Source organism: Miniopterus natalensis, chromosome 5, assembly GCF_054644295.1.
Source record: "Miniopterus natalensis isolate mMinNat1 chromosome 5, mMinNat1.hap1, whole genome shotgun sequence".
NCBI classification, from domain to species: domain Eukaryota; kingdom Metazoa; phylum Chordata; class Mammalia; order Chiroptera; family Miniopteridae; genus Miniopterus; species Miniopterus natalensis.
In genome coordinates, this window is record NC_142085.1 from 18,479,014 (window position 1) to 18,496,600 (window position 17,587).

The 17,587-nt window shown below is 39.6% G+C and overlaps 1 protein-coding gene across 1 annotated transcript in view; it reads right to left on the reverse strand.

Moving 5' to 3' along the window:
- Nucleotides 1-17,587, reverse strand: part of CYP39A1 (cytochrome P450 family 39 subfamily A member 1) — a 72,772-nt gene that overhangs the window by 42,578 nt on the left and 12,607 nt on the right. The window contains exons 5-7 of the mRNA XM_087817433.1: nt 17,231-17,324; nt 11,494-11,598; nt 6,865-6,955 (exon numbers count right to left, since the gene is read on the reverse strand). Coding sequence (XP_087673559.1) covers nt 6,865-6,955; nt 11,494-11,598; nt 17,231-17,324 — 290 coding nt within the window. The remainder of the gene's footprint in view (nt 1-6,864; nt 6,956-11,493; nt 11,599-17,230; nt 17,325-17,587) is intronic.

The window sequence follows — 17,587 nt, forward strand, 5'->3', positions numbered from 1 at the left end:
CAGAAAGAAAAGAAAGAGTGCTTTTAGAGAGTAGTCAAATGTCTACCTTAGTTAGATTGAGACTCTGCACCGAAAGGTGGGTCAGAACACCAAGGCCACGGTACCAGGCTCAGGCATACGAACACTACCCCAGGAATATTCCCTGAGTGCATATGTTGTATACAAGGGCTATGGTCTAGGAAGCTTAATATGGAAGCAACGTGAAATGGAATTAAGCTGGAAATTGGACCTAAGCATCTTACGTCAGACATTCTCAGTAAAATTTGACAAGGAGATTTGATCATTTGTATTATCAACTCTAGAGCCAGACAAACTTTGGTTCAAATCACAGTTCTACCATTTACTAGCTGTGTGGTCTTGAGTAAGTTAGCTAATTGGTACTTCATCTTCCTCATGTTTAAAATGAGGGTAAATAATATCATTTAGAAGGGGTGATTCAAGGATTGAGTCAGTAAGAAAAGCACTTATAGAAGAGCACTGAGTAAGTGCTCTGCAAGTATTAGCTGTTCTCACTGCTATCATTTCCCTCCTCTGGGATAATATGAGATATAAGCAGCCTCATGTTATATTTCTGCTGTACTTCAGCCCCTTTACAAGCTAGCCAATTTATATGAAAGTAATTCGCTTATTGCTGTAAACATTCAAGAAAACCATATCATTTCAAAAAAACAACGAGGAATATTTGAAAGCAGAAAGCTCAAAGTCATAACAACTACTAATTTCATGATATGGAAAGATTACAAAATTCCATACAACTAGCATGTTTAAGTCAGTTTGATCATAGTTAAGATTTATAAGACGGGCACTGTGGCATGTACTTTATATTTGCTATATCTTCCTAATAACTGCATGAGATAGGCATTCTTATTTTGCTATTATCTCAAAAAGAAAACAGGCTTCAAGAATTTAGTAACCTGAATAAGAATATACCATTAGTAAGTGTCTCAGACTAGACTTAAACCCAGGAAATTGGTCTCAGTTCTTACACTGTGTTTCTGAGGTTATGACAAGCTATTGAAATAAGATGTTGTAATTTACAAATTCAAAGTTAAAACTAAATGACTAATTTCCAGGAATCGTACCCCAAAACTCTGTATCAAAGCAAAATATTCTTTATCAGCTTCTGTATGACATGATAATGTAGATTGCACTAAAGATCAAGGGATAAAATAAAACGTTAGGCAAGAAAATTCTTTACAGAATTCAAAACACTGGAAATGCTAGCATTCGTTACCACTCATACGGATTCTTGGGCTTGAAGCTACTCAGCATCTCAAATTACGGATCAGATATTGGCTGAGACTAGGGCTCTGCTAACTCAAAACTTAAGTGCAGAAAATTGTGAAAACTGTCAGAAAACTTCTTTACATAAAACACTCATTTCCTATAAATGGTTTAATGGGATGGGTGACAGAGTTGCAAGTGAAGGCTAGACCAAGACACTCATCTCTTAAAAATATTCTTATATTTGTTCTTTAAATTCATTCAGGAAATATCTGTTGAGTAATTTTGGGGGGTCGAGGCAGTGGAGATACTATAGAGACCAAGACAGACATCATTCCTGCTGCTGGAGAGATTATGTTCTAGAGAAGGAGGCAGAAGATAAATAAATAAGTACACTAATAAATAAATAATCTTGCGTATGAAGGAAATAAGGAGTAAGATGAGCCAGGGAGTCACTGGGCAGAGCTGGGAAAGTGTCTTTAGACAGCGTAAGTCTAAAAGTCCTGCCTAAGGGAACAGCGTTCAAGCTGAATGACCAACAGGAGCAAGGGCCAGGTTCCAGGCACAGAGCACCTGCAGAACCCACCAGCAGCTGCACATCTCCAAAGGAGCAATGTAAACACCCCTTTTTCTCTCCTGGCGCCTCCCGGACTCTCCCCAACCTGCCTGCGCTGTTACAGGAAAGCATTTCGGAGCTTCCTTGAGAGCACCGCACCCCGCACCCCACACCCCGCACCGTGCTCGTCTTCACAGCCCTGCTTTTCACAGCGCCAAGTCAACGAACAGATCAGGGAAGGGTTAATCCACATGCATCTCGAGGGTTTCCTAAATGAAATTTTAAAACATAGGGTTCAACCAGCAGGAGTGGCTCAACGGTTGAGCATCGACCTAGGACCCAGGAGATCTCTGTTCGATTCCCCGTCAGGGCACATGCCCGGGTTGCGGGCTCGATCCCCAGTCGGGGGTGTGCAGGAGGCGGCCGATCAATGACTCTCTCATCATTGATGTTTTGACTTTCACTCTCCTTTCCTCTCTCTGAAATCAATACATATTAAAAAAATTAACTAAAATAAAAATAAAACAAAACATTGGGTTCACCAAGTAGGGGGCATGCAGGAGGCATCCTGTTGATGTTTCTCTCTCATTGATTTTCTCTCTCTCCCTCTCCCTTCCTCTCTCTGAAATCTATAAAAGCATATTTTAAAAACAAACAACAACAACAAAAATCTATGGTTCAGGGTGGTGTCTGTATAAAAGGACTTCAAAGGCTCCCTCTTTAAAACCAATGAGAAATCTGGTAAAAATGGTGAGGATCAACTTTTTCAGAACTCTAGAAATTAACCAAAGGCTTGCAGCAATTCAAGGAGTGCATCTCCAAGAAAAATGGTTCAATGTTGGTAAAAACAGCAACCTTAATGACATTTTAACTTGCCCTATTGCCATCACCCTCTCTACAGCTCCACGGTAACCTTGAACGCCAATAGCCTGCAGACATACTGCAATCAGTAGCCCAGCAGCCACCAGAGAGGGTAGAACAGGGTTGGAACTACTCAGAAACCTCATTCCTAGAAAATTCTCATTATTTGACCAGTCTGGCAGTTCCCTGGAAAAATCCCACTTGCAAGACTGTCTTGATCTGACCTGACTTGGAGCTCCCCAGTGGAAAAAGTCTTTTCCTCAGGGATGTTGGCTGAAAACTTTTAAAGATAGTTGTTTAACTTGGCAGCTACCTGAGGCAATAGATAACAGTTGGGACAAACAACAAGTAAACCAAAAATATTAAAATAAAAAGCTAGGAAATGAGATGTCCTAAGGGCTTTGAAGAGATCCAGTGCATTCCTGGAAATATTGAAGGCCATGCACTTGTGTACAACTGAACAAGTGCCCGGGGCTTTACTCATGCTCAGAAAAGACCTAAGAGGGCCCCGACGTCTCACCAATGGCTGACTTTGAGGTTCTGTGCAAGCAGGAGGTGAAAGCTAAGGCAGGGTCGTCAGCTGCCTGGCCTAGTGTTGCAGGCAGGCCTCAACATGCACACAGTCCTTTGATAAAGAATGGGAGGCACAAACAAAAATAAAATTAAAAAAAAAAATTTTTTTAAATAGAAAAAAATAAAAATAAAGTAAAAAAAAAAAAGAATGGGAGGCAGGCTGGTTCCTAGTGAAAAGCAATCTCTGTCTAATCTCTGTATTGGCTGAACACTAAACTAACAAAGCAGAGACATAAGTGGTCACATATGATAAAGAATACAAACTAAGTCACTAAACAAACAACAACAATGAGCAACAATAACAATAAACCCTGAGAAGAGAGGAGAATCTGATTTCCAGAGTTGCCACATTATATGAGAAATATCCAGTTTTCGCAAAAAATTACAAGACATGCAAAAAGAAATATGAAATAAGACATGAAACAAGAAAATACTCATCATACACAGAGAAAAAAAGCAATCAATAGAACTATCCCTGAAGAAACCCAGATGTTGGTGTTACTAAAACAAGATTCCAGATATTTTAAATCTATTCAAAGAAATCAAGAAATCAAGGCAAAGAACTAAGTAGAAAATATCAATAAAGAGATAGAAATTATAAATAATAAAGATTGGAACAGAAGTAAATGAAAAAGTACAATATCAATAGAAAAAATAAAAATAAATAAACAAAACCAAAAGTTAGTTCTTTGCGAACAATCCTGGCAACTCCTTAGCTACATTGACCAAGGTCGGGGGGGAGAAAGAGGACACATTACCCAGATAAGATGGGAGGTGTTTTCCTTGTGACTAACAGAAATAAAAAGGGTTATGGGGAATACTATGAATAACTGTATGACAACAAGTTAAATAACTTCGATGAAATGGGCAAATTCCTAAGAAGTTACAAAACTGACTCCAGATGAAATAGATAATCTGAATACGCTTGCAATAAATAGAGAGAATGAATTTTTTTAAAAAGCAGAAAAACCCTCTCACAAAAAAAAAGTCTCTGGACCAGGTTACTTCACTGGTAAATTCTACCATATGGTTAATGAAGAATTAACATCAATCCTTTAAAAACTCTACAAAAAAAAAAAAAAAAAAAGAGTAGGGAACGTTTCTGAAGTCATTCTATAACGACAGAATTATCCTAATACCAAAACCAGACTAAGACATCGCAAGAAAACTAGACTAATATTCCATATTAATGTCAATGTAAAAATGCCTCAACAAAATACTAGCAAACTGAATCCAGCAATATATAAAAATTATGTCATATGGATGATACACCATGGCTAAGTAGAATTTACCCCGGGAATACAAGGGTGGATCACATCTGAAAATCAAGTAAAACATCACAACATAAAATATTATGTTAAGTAAAAGAAGCCAGACACAAAAGACCAATTATTCAATAGCAGTCTTGACCCTTAAACTTGTTTTATAAGAAAGTTGGGCAAAGTGCCTGTGATGGGCTCTAGGGGTGAGTTTTGAGGCCAGAAAGATGCAGGATTGGAAATTCACGGAGGATACGTCCAAGACGGAAATAGTGACCTTGTGATAGAAAAGAGCATAAAAGTGGGAAAACTGCCATACTGAGTCAGATCCTTGGTCCATGCACTCTAACGTTCTTTCTTTGACAAGATCCTTTGTACAGGTACATGGATATCTTCCTTTCTATCAGCCATCAAAGATCTGTGGTCTCCTCTCACAGCATCTAAAATCCTGAAGGTACTACTATTGGTTATGCATGCATTGATCTGAACTGCTACCAAAGAAGCATGGCAATACATGTTTGATTTTTTTTTTATAAGTTGTTTTCAATTCTACAAGAGTCTTACAAACTGAAAGCACTGATATAAGTATAGCTATTACCCTGGTACCACTATTAGAAGGAGCAAATTTCTGCCAAAGGAAAATAATAGGTTCTAAAAATAACCTGGAGAGTATTATTCGAAATAAACCAGTCAGAGAAAGACAAATATCACATGGTCTCACTTATATGTGGAATCTAATGAGCAAAATAAACTGACAAGCAAAACAGATCCAGAGGCATGGGAGCATGCAACAGACTAAGGATTCTCAGCGGGAAGGGGGGTGAGGGGCAGGAAGAGATCAACCAAAGGCCTTGGGGGGTGAGGGGCAGGAAGAGATCAACCAAAGGCCTTCCGTGCATCTACCCATAACCCATGGACACAGACCACAGTGTGGTGAAGGCCTGGGGGCAGGGGGAGTGGGAAGGAGGGGGTCAAGGGGAGAAAAGGGGGGCATCTGTAATGCTTTCAACAATAAAGATGATAAAATAAAAACAAAACCAGAACGTGAAGAAAGAACAAAGGTTTTCTCTTTCTCCATAAGAACTGTGTTCAAGACTCAAGCACAGTAGAAATTAGATAATGCAATACTTGTGTTGTGGCCTTGGGGTCAGATAGGTTTCCCACTTTATTCCCACCATTCCCATCTGTACCTTTTTGTTTCCTATAGACCACTGGAGAGCCCTGAGTCAGGTGAAGACCCTCGTAAGGAAATGTAGGGGAGAATTTGTGGCCATCAAGGACGCATTCCCTCCCATTTGTGGGCACGCAGCATGCACGTCTCCATTAGCTTTGCAGATGGAAGCTCCATAGAGGCAGCCTTCTCTTAGGTCTTAGGTTCACCACGGTCTCTCCCAATCTGCCTTGTGAGCACTGCTGGTCCTCAGTGAGTCTGACGCTCACCCCTTCCGTGAGATGAGGTCCAGCACCTGCTGACTCACACGCAAGGCTCAGAACAGTAGGGCTCAGACAGTCACGCTGGTCAAGCCAATTCGCTTTTGGTTTAACTCAGTAAGAAGTAGTGGAAAATGAAGATCCCAAATAAAATATTTTCAGCAATCATGAAGGGGGGAAGATACATGTTAAATGTCATCTTCTTTTTTGTCCTACTATTGTATTGTTTTCTTCCCCAAAAAAACTAAGTCATGTGTTACTCTTTTCACATTAGAATGCATAATTTGACGTTAATTAAGGTTTTTAAAAAAATCTATTCCAAAACAGGTCAAATTATGTTGAATAAACAAGCAGTCTAGCCCTCTCCATTCAAGATTATTTCTGCTTTTTAAAACAAATGACAAGAAAAGAGCTGGAATCTGAACCAAAGAAAGAAGGGCAGCAATCCCTATCCATGGTTTTAACCCCCCGAAATCTCTAACAACTGTAACTTTTAAAATAATTCTTTTGGTGGTAAAATGTTACCTGATCCCTCTACCCCATTAGTACTCTTATGTAATATATGCGCTATGCACCGTATCACTTTTATAAAATGTGGGAAATCCTGAATTCCAAAACTATGGACTTATAGCTTAGTTGGGATAAGGGGTCAAGAGATCAGAAGAAAAAGCCCTGCACATTACACATTTATACATCTAGGGAAGTTGGGCAAGTCACCACCTCCCTCGCAGTTATGTCATTATTTGGAAAATAAGGGACTTAGGCAAGGTGACCTCTAAAACCCTTGACTGTAATTAAATTCTAGGATTTTACCTGATCCATGCATATCTTAAAACACATCAGTTACGTTCAATTTTGGACTATACTGTATTGAATTTCTATGAAATTCACCGGCGATGTGTAACAAGCACACGTTATTAGATGTCTCTTCGATTGTGTAATTTAATGCAGCTTTAGTACCTGCTGGGCCAAACACAGATGCTATGCCTTCCGTAACGGCCGTGTGGATACTGGGCTGAGAGAGGACAAATCCAAGGGTCCAGAATGCAATCTTAAAGAGAAAGGCATGTATCAAAAAGTGCAACCTTCTTTGGAAGTAAACAAAGGCATACTTAATATTAGGCTGAAACATTTGAAAGAAACAAAGAGAATGTTTAAGTTAAACTTAAAAGCATGTTCAAGAGCATCTTTGAACACAACTAGGTTTTATGAACAAAGAGATGTTAATCTCTAAAAAGAGATGTTAATCTCAATTTATAATTTTATTCTCTCCCTATAGTTTCACCCATTAATCTATCGTCACTGAAAAATGCGAAAAGTGGGATTTTTTTTTTTACTAATACACAATATATAAAATATTACATAGGCATGCAGTATTTAGAAACAACAAATTATACCACTTAAGAATGTTAATCCAAATCCAAAACAAAAACATTTTTCAAGATTTAATTTCCTTGAAATACAGCCAAATCATATATTCTGCAAATGAAACATGGCAATTTTAAATAAGCCCCAGAAACTATACATAAAATCTCATAAACTGAATTATGAGAGTACTCAATATAAAAAACAGGTCCTTTCGCACCCTATTGAACATTTTAATAAGTCGCTCGACCAAACAAAAGTATTTCAGACCTTTCCTCATTGCAGTACTATAAAATAAAGTTATACTGCTATACGTCTCAAAAATTAGCTTTCTCTTAACTCAAGGAAATGTTTTTACTCCCATTCCTAGGTTACACAATAAAGGAAACCAGTACAAAATCATTAAAAGAAGCTTGAATTTTGCGTTTTTTATTTCTCAGTAAACATGTACTGTAAAAGAAATCTTGTCTAGGAAAACCAGTCCTGAAATATGACTTAGACAACACTTTGTGTAACTTAAGTCTTTTTGCTCTTTTTGTGAAGAAACTTCAGGTACCTTAAAATAATTCCAATACTCCCCTCTGTGGTCAGAAGAGGAAGAGCAATTGAGTGGAAGGAGGTGCTCTGCCGGAGCCTAGTTCAGTTTGCCTACTGCTTTCCCCTCGGTGACATTACACTGCAGGGGAGGGGTCACTGTGGTAAAGCCAGGCCACTACGAGCGGAGGCCCACTTTCTGTGGCATCTTCCAGGTTACGAAAGAATTACCCTAGAGATCATCTAGTGTGTTTTTACAGTAGAAGTAAGATGCCCAGAGAGTTCTCTTCTCCAGGCTCTTTCTACTATTATATAGATGGAAGTGCTGAATTACCGTTATTTAATTAATAATGACTCCATACTCAGTTCATCTTATTTAAAGAGACAGAGATCATGTTGGGGGGAAAAATATTAGGGTCGTACATAGATTTTCAATTACAAAAAAGAGAGTTCTAAGGTTTTAGGTGCTTAGAGTTATAGAGATTCACTAAAATTGGGTAATACTTATTTTTATAAGAAACAAAAGGAATTCAGCTAAACTATAGATAGCTATACAATGGTATAACTATAGCGAGCTATAAAATAGATATCATTTTTAATGCTTTTTTTCTTAACAGATTTTGCTTCTAAAAATCCTTTATACTTTAGAAACCCAAATTACTTATTTAAAAATAAAAGGCCTTTGTTCACCCACATGTGGGAAGGGAGTTGAAAAGTGCTCCCAAAAGTACCAATTAATATCTTGCCAAAGGGGTCAAGTCCATGGTGAGGGCTGGGCAGAAGAAGAAGGGCCACCTGGCTTAGGGACCTGCAGAAGCAGTCGCTGCCTTGCCTTTCCACTGTTTTGCAGAGGCAAGAACAAAGGTGACAGGAACAGAGAGAAAAGCTCTGCCTTGCTGTGTCAGAGATGAGTCGAGTATGCTCTTCAGCATCATTTATTCCTTCATTAAAAAAAAAAAGATTTAACAAATATTGATGGAGTCTCTATAACATGTTAGAGAGTCTCGACCAATCATGGTAAACACAAATTTGTATGAGCTGTAATTCCGTGCCCTGGCTGGTGTGGCTCAGTTGGTTGGAGCATCCTCCTGTGCACCAAAGGGCGACAGGTTCCATTCCCAGTCGGGGCACATACCTTGGTTTCGGGTTTAATTCCAGGTCCTGGTGAATTCGGGAGGCAACTGACCAATGTTTTTTTCTCACATTGATGTGTGTGTGTGTCTGTCTCTCTTTCTCCCTCCCTTTCTCTAAAAAAAATCAATTAAAAAACAAAAGCTTTAAAAAAAGACGTAATTCTTGCCCAAAGAACTTTCACATCTAGTATGGGATATGAGATGAAAAAAACAGTAAATATAGAGGGAATGAATGGCACAGATAATAAATGCTGTGGGAGTTGAGGGTGGGAGGGTGTAGGGTGGGGGCTGAGGGCCACTGCTAAAAGTGTTTAGAAAGAGCTTCAAGGAAGCAGATTTAAAAATGCAAAATGTCAGTTTTGAGATTAGACTTGCAAAACTATTCTTTAAAAGTTCACTTGGCAGTCAGAAATCTCTTGGAACTTGGAAATGGTTTTAGCATACAAACAATTTCATAAATCATGGTTAATATCTTGGGCCAACCCACCAAAGTTTACCTGGGTGATAAAGGAACCTCCCAGTGCCCTGTGCCAAGCCCATCAGGCAGAGTAAGAGTAGGACAAAAGCTAAAAATATTATCTAGGTACCAAGAAATGTCACGCTCGCCACCTACACCTCTGGCAGGATGTTCAGCAGTTCTCTAAGCAGTGATGGGAGACCACAGGAACCAGGACAGCAGCGGCTGCTCTTGCCCCGGGGCATCTGAGTGGTCACATTTTGGAAGCCAGGACAGTTGATTACTAATGGAAAATAATGACTGATTGAAACCATGGCTTTACTTTTCATAAGAGAACAAAACTAACATTTATTGGGCACCTAACTTGTGCCATGGACTGTTAGTCACTTTCCATTTATTACCAATATAACCCTCACAACTATCCTATGAAGTGGGTATCATTACACCTACATTACAGATGAGGACACTGGAGATGAGAGAGGTTTAACAACTGGCCCACTGTCACCCAGCACTGGGATCTGGCTTTGGACATGACCTAAAGCCTTCTGGGGTCTCTGCCCGCAGACCAGCTGCCTCCTGGAAGTGCCGACAGAAGCCAGTGAGATGGAACTTTCACTAATCATCGGACACTTCCTTTCTGAAATTAATGATTTGAATCCTTTGAGACTAGTGCCAGGAACAAATTCCAAAGAACTGACTTCCCCTGAGTCAGATCAATGGGGCTTTGTGTCCCCTTCTTCCGGGGGACCTTTCTAATGGGATCTGGAAAGTCAATCCTGGGGCAGGCGGGGCTGTTTTGCTGCTGCTTTGGGAGCTGTTTTGATGTTTCCTTTTTAATTTTGCTACCACTTAATCAGTGTCCAAGAAAACTGAGTCAGGAAAAATCAAAGATTAATATTCATGGTCTGTGAAGGAAAGGAAAGGATTAATTAGACTGTGTTATATTTCTAGTGGTTGCCACACATTTGGGCAGAGCAGTGGGAATTTCTATTTCTGCTCTTTACCCGGTAAGTTTTGAAACAGGGTAAAGGAAACTAGAATGTCAGTATTTAGAAAGCCTTTAACAACCCTGGCCTTCAGAAGATGAAGAAGATATAAATAATACTGAACATATCGTATTTCCCTCTATTAGAAGAAAAAATGACCACATTTCTCATTAGTGATGATCTGAGCGTTCCTGTTAAGTAGAAAACAAATGTATAAAGAAGGTCACCCTTTAATTTCTCAGATAATATAAGTGCAGCTTAGGCTAATGTGAAATCTCCTGACACAGGGAACCGGTGTGCATCGGACATGAAGAGGCAGAAAGTCTCATGGCTTTAATCTAGTTCATAACAGCTTTAAAAAAACTATTTACAAAGTGTCCGCTCTCTTTAGAAGTACTGTGAGCTCCAACGCCGCCAGGTCCATTCACCAGAAGGCCTACAGGACCAAGACGGCAGGTAATGCAAACAGGGCGGCGCAGAGCAGAAGGGGCCCGGGGAGGGCAGAGGACCCTATTCCCCAGGGACCAGGCGGCCTTACCTCAAATCCTCACAACGGCCTTGCAGAGAAATGAGAGTTACTATTAATAAGCATTCAAGTCCTAGGACATGACCAGGAGTTTCCTTATCTCCTTTTTACCCACAAGTAAATGGACGCTCAGAGCTGAGATTCCCTCCATGAGACTCTGGAGCTGTAACTGGGGTTACCTGGGTTCAAAGCCAGTTCTACCTGGAACTCCCCGTTGACCTACCCTCTCCCCAGTAAACGGGAGGGGCCAAGCCTTGCTCATCTCTGCAGCCCCCATGCTGGGCACACTGCAGGGCAGAGGACGGGCTCCGTAAGCAGGTGTCGTCACAGCGGACCCCCGGGGGCAAGCTTCTCCCTCAGCCTGGGACACGCTGCCCTTCAGACGCAGAATTCACCCAGGTCTCCGCTTCGGCCCCTCTGTGCTCTTATCAGATTTCACTAGATATTCAGGTTTATTTTTCTATCTTACAAACAACTCCACTGCAGTCTTTTTCTTCCCCATAAGAAGTAAAAAAAAGAAAGGAAAGAGAGGAGAACATTGAAAGTGAGTAGACAGGAATGTACCCCCTACTTCGCTAACATACTTACAGGGACAGCGTTGGACAAAGAAGCCCAAAGTAGCAGAAGCCCGTAATTGGGACTTTGTTCATTTGTTTCCATCTCTATGATATCCAGCAAAGCCTGCATTAGTGTCTGTTTAAAAGAAAAAAGTATTGTCAAACCACAGCCATGTGACGAAGACTGACGTTAATAAACAGAAGACCACGCATTTTTCTTTTATCCAAAAGGTATTAGTTCTGCCACTCTCAGGTCTGCTGTTTGAGGCCTGCCAAGGGATTTGCACACTTACTCCCTGTGCAGTAATTAGGAGTAGGGACTCCAGAGCTCAGCTCCCTTACCATATTGCTTCAAAATCTGCCTTCAATTTTTTTTAAGACTTTATTTTTTTAGGTTTACAGTAAAATTGAAAGGAAGGTACAGAGATTTCCTTATAACCCTTACCCCACACATGCATAATCTTCCCCATTATCAACATCACTTAGCAGTAAATTACATTTCTCACCGCGGATGAACCTACACATCACAATTACCTAAAGTCCATAGTTTATCTTAGGGTTCACTCTTGGTGTTGTACACTCTATGGGTTTGGACAAATCTATAATGACATATATCTATCATTATAACCTATTTACATATTGAAGGGCAAAACTTCCAAGTTTTGACAATTATGCTACAAGCACTGCTTTTGCTTCATCTCAAAATTTGGTAGGTTGTGTTTTCATTTTCATGTGTTTCAAAATATTTTAATTTCTCCTAAGAGCTCTTCTTTGACCCATGAGTTATTTAGAAGCGCATTGTTTAATCTCCACATGTTTTGGGATTTTTCCTTTCTGCTACTGATTTCTAGTTTAGTTACCCTGTGTTCTGAAAGTAGATATTATATGATTTCTATTCTTTCAAATTTGTTATGCTGTGTTTTAGAGCCAAGAATGGACAAGCAAAGCAGAGAGGATTTTTAGAACAGTGAAAATATTCTATATGGATTGCTTAGAAGGAAATTGATAGTATTGATGGGTATATTAGAAAACAAGAAAATTCTCAAGTCAATAATCTGAGTTTCCACCCTAGGAAGTTGAAAGAGAAGCAAGTTAAACCCAAAGTAGGCAGAAGAAAGAAAAATTCAAGCAGAAATCAATGAAACTAAGAACAGAAAATCGAAAGAAAAATATCAATGAAATCAAAAGCTGGTTCTTTAAAAAGATCAATAAAATCAATAAGCCTCTATACAGGTTAAGAGAGGGGGGAAAAAGAGAAACAACACAAATTACTAATATCAGAAATGAGAGGACATCATTATAGAGTCCATGAAAATTAAAAAGATAATAAAGGAATACTTTTAACAACTCTTTTCCTACAAATTTGATAACCTAGTTGAAATGGACCACTTCCTTGAAAGAAGCTCTCACAAAAAGAAACAGATGACCTAAATAGGCCCATATCTAGGAAAGAAACTGAATCCATAATTAATTAACTTTCCAAAACAGAAAGCACCAGGCTGAGATGGGTTCATTGGTAAAATCTACCAAACATTTAAAAATGAAATTATACCTGTTGTCCATAATCTCTTTCAGAGGATAGGAATAGAGAGAGTACTTCCTAACTCAGTCTATGAGGCTGGCATTATACTAATTACCAAAGCCAGACAAAGACATTATAAGGAAAGAAAACTTCAGACTAATATCTCTCATCGATATAGATGCAGCCTTGGCCGGGTAGCTCAGTTGGTTAGAGCGTCACCCCAAATGCCAAGGTTGCAGGTTCAGTCCTCGGTCCGGACACATACAAGAAACAATTAATGAATGCATAAATAAGTGGAACAACAAATTGATGTTTCTCTCTCTCTCAAATCAATTTTTAAAAAAAAGCAAAAATCCTCAGCAAAATACCGGGCATTTGCCTGTTGGTCCCTCAAATCTTGGGAGCCGTGATTTGCCCTGTGCCCTCCCTCTCTGATGGATCCAAGAAAAGTTGTTGATTTTTAGTCTGTTCAGGTTCTTACTTGTTAGGATGAAAGGACAACTTCCAAGATTCTTCCATGTGGAACTGAAACTTGACTTAAGTTATTTAAGAACTGGGTAACCTTGGACAAGTTACTTTAAGCCCTGAATGTCTCACTTTCATCTACAAAATGTTCATAGGATTGTTGTGAGAATTAAATGAGTTACCATTTTTGACAAATGTTACTTTAGAAAAAAACAAAAAAAACCTCTGCTCTTAGGAAAAGAAACACAGCTCTCTGAAGTATTCAGAAGAAAACCCTACTCCAATCGGACATGCAGATCCTCAGGCTACACACCATGGGAGAGAAAACTGCCGAGCCAGCGGATTATAAATCCTGTAATTCTGTAAAACCACTTGGAAAACTGACATTTGCCTTGAATGGTGCCGGGTGAAATATGGCCCCATGCAAGGTTACCTACTATGGTTGCTCTCAGGTCATCACACAAATACCATGAAGGTATTTTGTTCATAGAAAGGTTTCCTCAGATTTGCCTGTGCCTAGTCCCCAGGATGAGGAGGAAATTCAGACACCACAGCAATCTCATTAAGTTACTTGTGCACTTTGAATCTTAAGCAACTCAGGTTCAGATGATGGAAATAACGGTAGCTAACGTCTAGTCGCTGCTTGCTAAGGCAAGTGCTGTCTTCGGTGCTTTACAGGCATTTAATCCATTCAACCCTCACCCGACTCCAAGAGGTAAATACTATTATCCTCATTTTACATTTGAGGAAACTGAAGTACAGTGAAGTTAGGGGACTTTGCAGGGACATATATCTCATAGGTGGTTGGGCCGGGATGCAGGCCCTGTGAGGCTGATGCTGGCTCCAGGGCCCACACTCAGCCACTGCACTACGCTGCCCCGTTAGACACAATCCATCACCCTCGTGGAGCAGGGACTAAGAGAATTGCCTTGTCCCACAATGTAGTGGTTTTGCTTCAGATCCTACAACACAGAGAATAACTTTTAAATCACTATCAAAGAAAATATATGATGAGAGACTGTTGCTGTTACCAAGGCACGTAAAGCTCCAAAAGTGATTAACCACTCTAATCCCAGGCTTTCTGGTTTTAATAATCCCCGGTTTTCTGGGCATGAAAGCTGTTGTGAAAAATGAACGAGAAATGAATTTGTGAAATGTGGAACACCATGCCTGGCATGGAGTAAGCACCCGTAAACGTCGGCGGTGTCTCACTGTTATTGGTTTTTGTGACAATGAATTAGCAGAACTGAAAATAGTTTAAGGATAAATTTCATTTAAAGCTGGTTTCCACCATACTTACGATGGAAGCTGTTACAACACCAAGTTTATATCTCATGAAAAGCCCTATAGATGTATTTCATTCTTTTGATATGCTACTCTGTAAATGGAAATACTAGTTTAATATACATCTAGACTCACATGGAAGAAATTACCATATTTGATATTTATGATGTGACAAATATGTGCATAATATTTAAAAAAACAACGAAAAAAACTTCTTTCAGTCTTCTGCTTAAGTAGGCCATTGAAATCTACTTATGCAGAACACAATATAATCTTTTCTTCTCAGCCCACTTTTCAAAAAAATGTGGGTATCAAAACAGAAGCCTTCCAGAGGGAAGCAGAAGCAATACATACAAAAATGAAGTTAACGTGCTCATGAATGTCCTAAACACAGGAAGAATGTGAGCAAAGTTCAAAGTCTGCCTTGATTCAAATAGGGAGCTACAGTGGCTATGATTTAAAAAGCCTCATTTCAGGGGTGGAGGGAGGTACAGGAGGGTATGAGAGAGATAAATGGTGATGGGGAAAGAAAACCTCACAGAGAGAAAGGGGGTGGGGGTAGTAAAGGGTAAAGGGCCCCTAGCCAGTGTAGCTCAGTTGGTTGGAGCATCGTCCTGTACACCAAAAGGTTGTGGGTTCGATTCCCGGTCAGGGCACATACCTAGGTTGTGGGTTTGATCCCTGGTTGGGGTGTGTACAGGACACAGTCAATCGATGTTTCTCTCTCTCTCTCTCTCTCTCTTTTCCTTCCTCCCTCCCTTCCTCCCTCCCTTCCTCTCTTTCTAATATCAATAAAAATCCTCAGGTAAGGATTTAAAAATAAAAGGTAAAGGGGGTCAAATATATGGTGATGGAAAAAGATTTGACTTTGGGTAGCGGGAACACAATGCAATATACAAATGATGAATCATAGAACTGTACATTTGAAACCAATATGACCTTATTAACCAATGTCACCCCAATATATTTAATTTAAAAATAAAAATAAAAGAGTCTCATTTCTTCAGAGTAAGAAAATAGGAGTTTTAGCTGGGACATTCGACACCCTTTATGCTACACCCATAGATTCAGGACCTGTCGAGTGGAGCTTTTATACACACACGTGGTTTTACCCTAAATCCTGAAAAATAATGCAAACTAAAATGTGTGCTTGTCTGGGTCTGTTTCTGAAATAGAATCATTAGCTGAAATGCAGTTTGTTAATAAAGGGCCTTCCAGCACAGCTTCCTAGTCCCCCTATTCAGGAGGGAGACATTCGAGCACTCCTTTTCCTAAGGCTCTCCTCTTCTCCAGTGTTAGAGCTGCCTGTGATAACATTGGCTATACTAACTAGAAACAAACAAAAGCGTCTGATGTGATCTTTATTTTTTTATTTTTTTAAATATGTTTTTATTGATTTCAGGGAGAGGAAGGGAGAGGGCAAGAGAGAGAGAGAGAAACATCAGTGATGAGAGAGCCACTGATCGGCTGCCTCCTGCACACACCCCTACTGGGGATTGAGCCTGCAACCCAGCATGTGCCCTGACCACGAATTGAACCATAACCTCCTGGTTCATAGGTCAATGCTCAACCACTGAGCCATGCTGGCTGGGCTTGACATGATCTTAAATACTAAAAGATCTGGAGTCATTTCTTAAAAATGATAACAATGATAAACTTTCAGGTAGTCCTTACCATGTTCTAAATGTTTTACAAACATTAACTCATTTAATCCCTGCCACTCTATGAGGTAGGTGACCAAACCAAGGAAAGAGATTACTTGTTAACCAAAGGTCATACAGTTGGGGACCAGATTTGGGCCTAGGCAATTCATTCTCAATGAATCCTAGTGTCTGAGGGTGGGTCTGCAGAACCAGGTCATTTTCAAAGCTCCCCCAGATTCTAATGAGCAGCCAGGATGAGAACCATCATTAGCAAGCACTGGAACCGCCTGGAAGGCTTACGAAACCACACTGCTAGGCACTGCCCCAGAGTTTCTACCTGCATGGTTTCCAGGTGATGCTGGTACCATAGGCCTGGGGACCATACTTGAAGAACCACAGACCTAGGACATTTAAGACACTGACTCCTAGTGCTCAGCTTTTAAAATTATACCATATTGTCTCCTTGCATTTGAAAAGAGAAACAACTAGAGGCATCAAGAATGAAGTCCATTTTGTAGAGCTTTTTTAACCTTGCGTAATTTGCCATAACTCCCACCTGTCACTGCTGACACAGCCAACTGTCTAATACATGAATAAATAACCTCGCAATTTTATTTTCTTTGGTGGTCTGTAGCCTCAGGTGTTTCTTGTGTAGAACAGAATTAATACCTAGCTCACTATTGCAGGATGTAATAATAAAATAACGCATGTAAATATGTCTAACACCAATGTGTGGCACAAAAATGGTATCTAAATAATCTCGCGACCTTTAACGAAAACATACATTTAACAATCATAGTTTATTATTGTCTTCAACTCACGTATTTTAGCAAAAAAAGATAAGATATACTTACCACGGAATTCTCTTTTTCAGATTTGTATGTTTTTATATCTGGAATGTTTTTCTCAAAAAATGCTAGAAACCACCTTTTGGATTTTGACCAGTTTCTAGGTGAGAAAAAAATATGTATATCAATCAACTTGAAAGCACTTTAGGAGTCACAGGTCACAGTATGAAATGGGGCATGTCTACGGAATTATAACTATTTCTCCAAATTTTTCCTCTTCAGCTAGAATTTCACTAGAGTTCTACCCTCAGGCTTATTAGTCCACAAGGAAAACTGAGGGAAACTTTAGAGTCTTTTACAAATAAATTTTTGAATTCCTATAGGATTGGCACTGAACTAAAAAACAGGGCCCAGGGTCCGCTG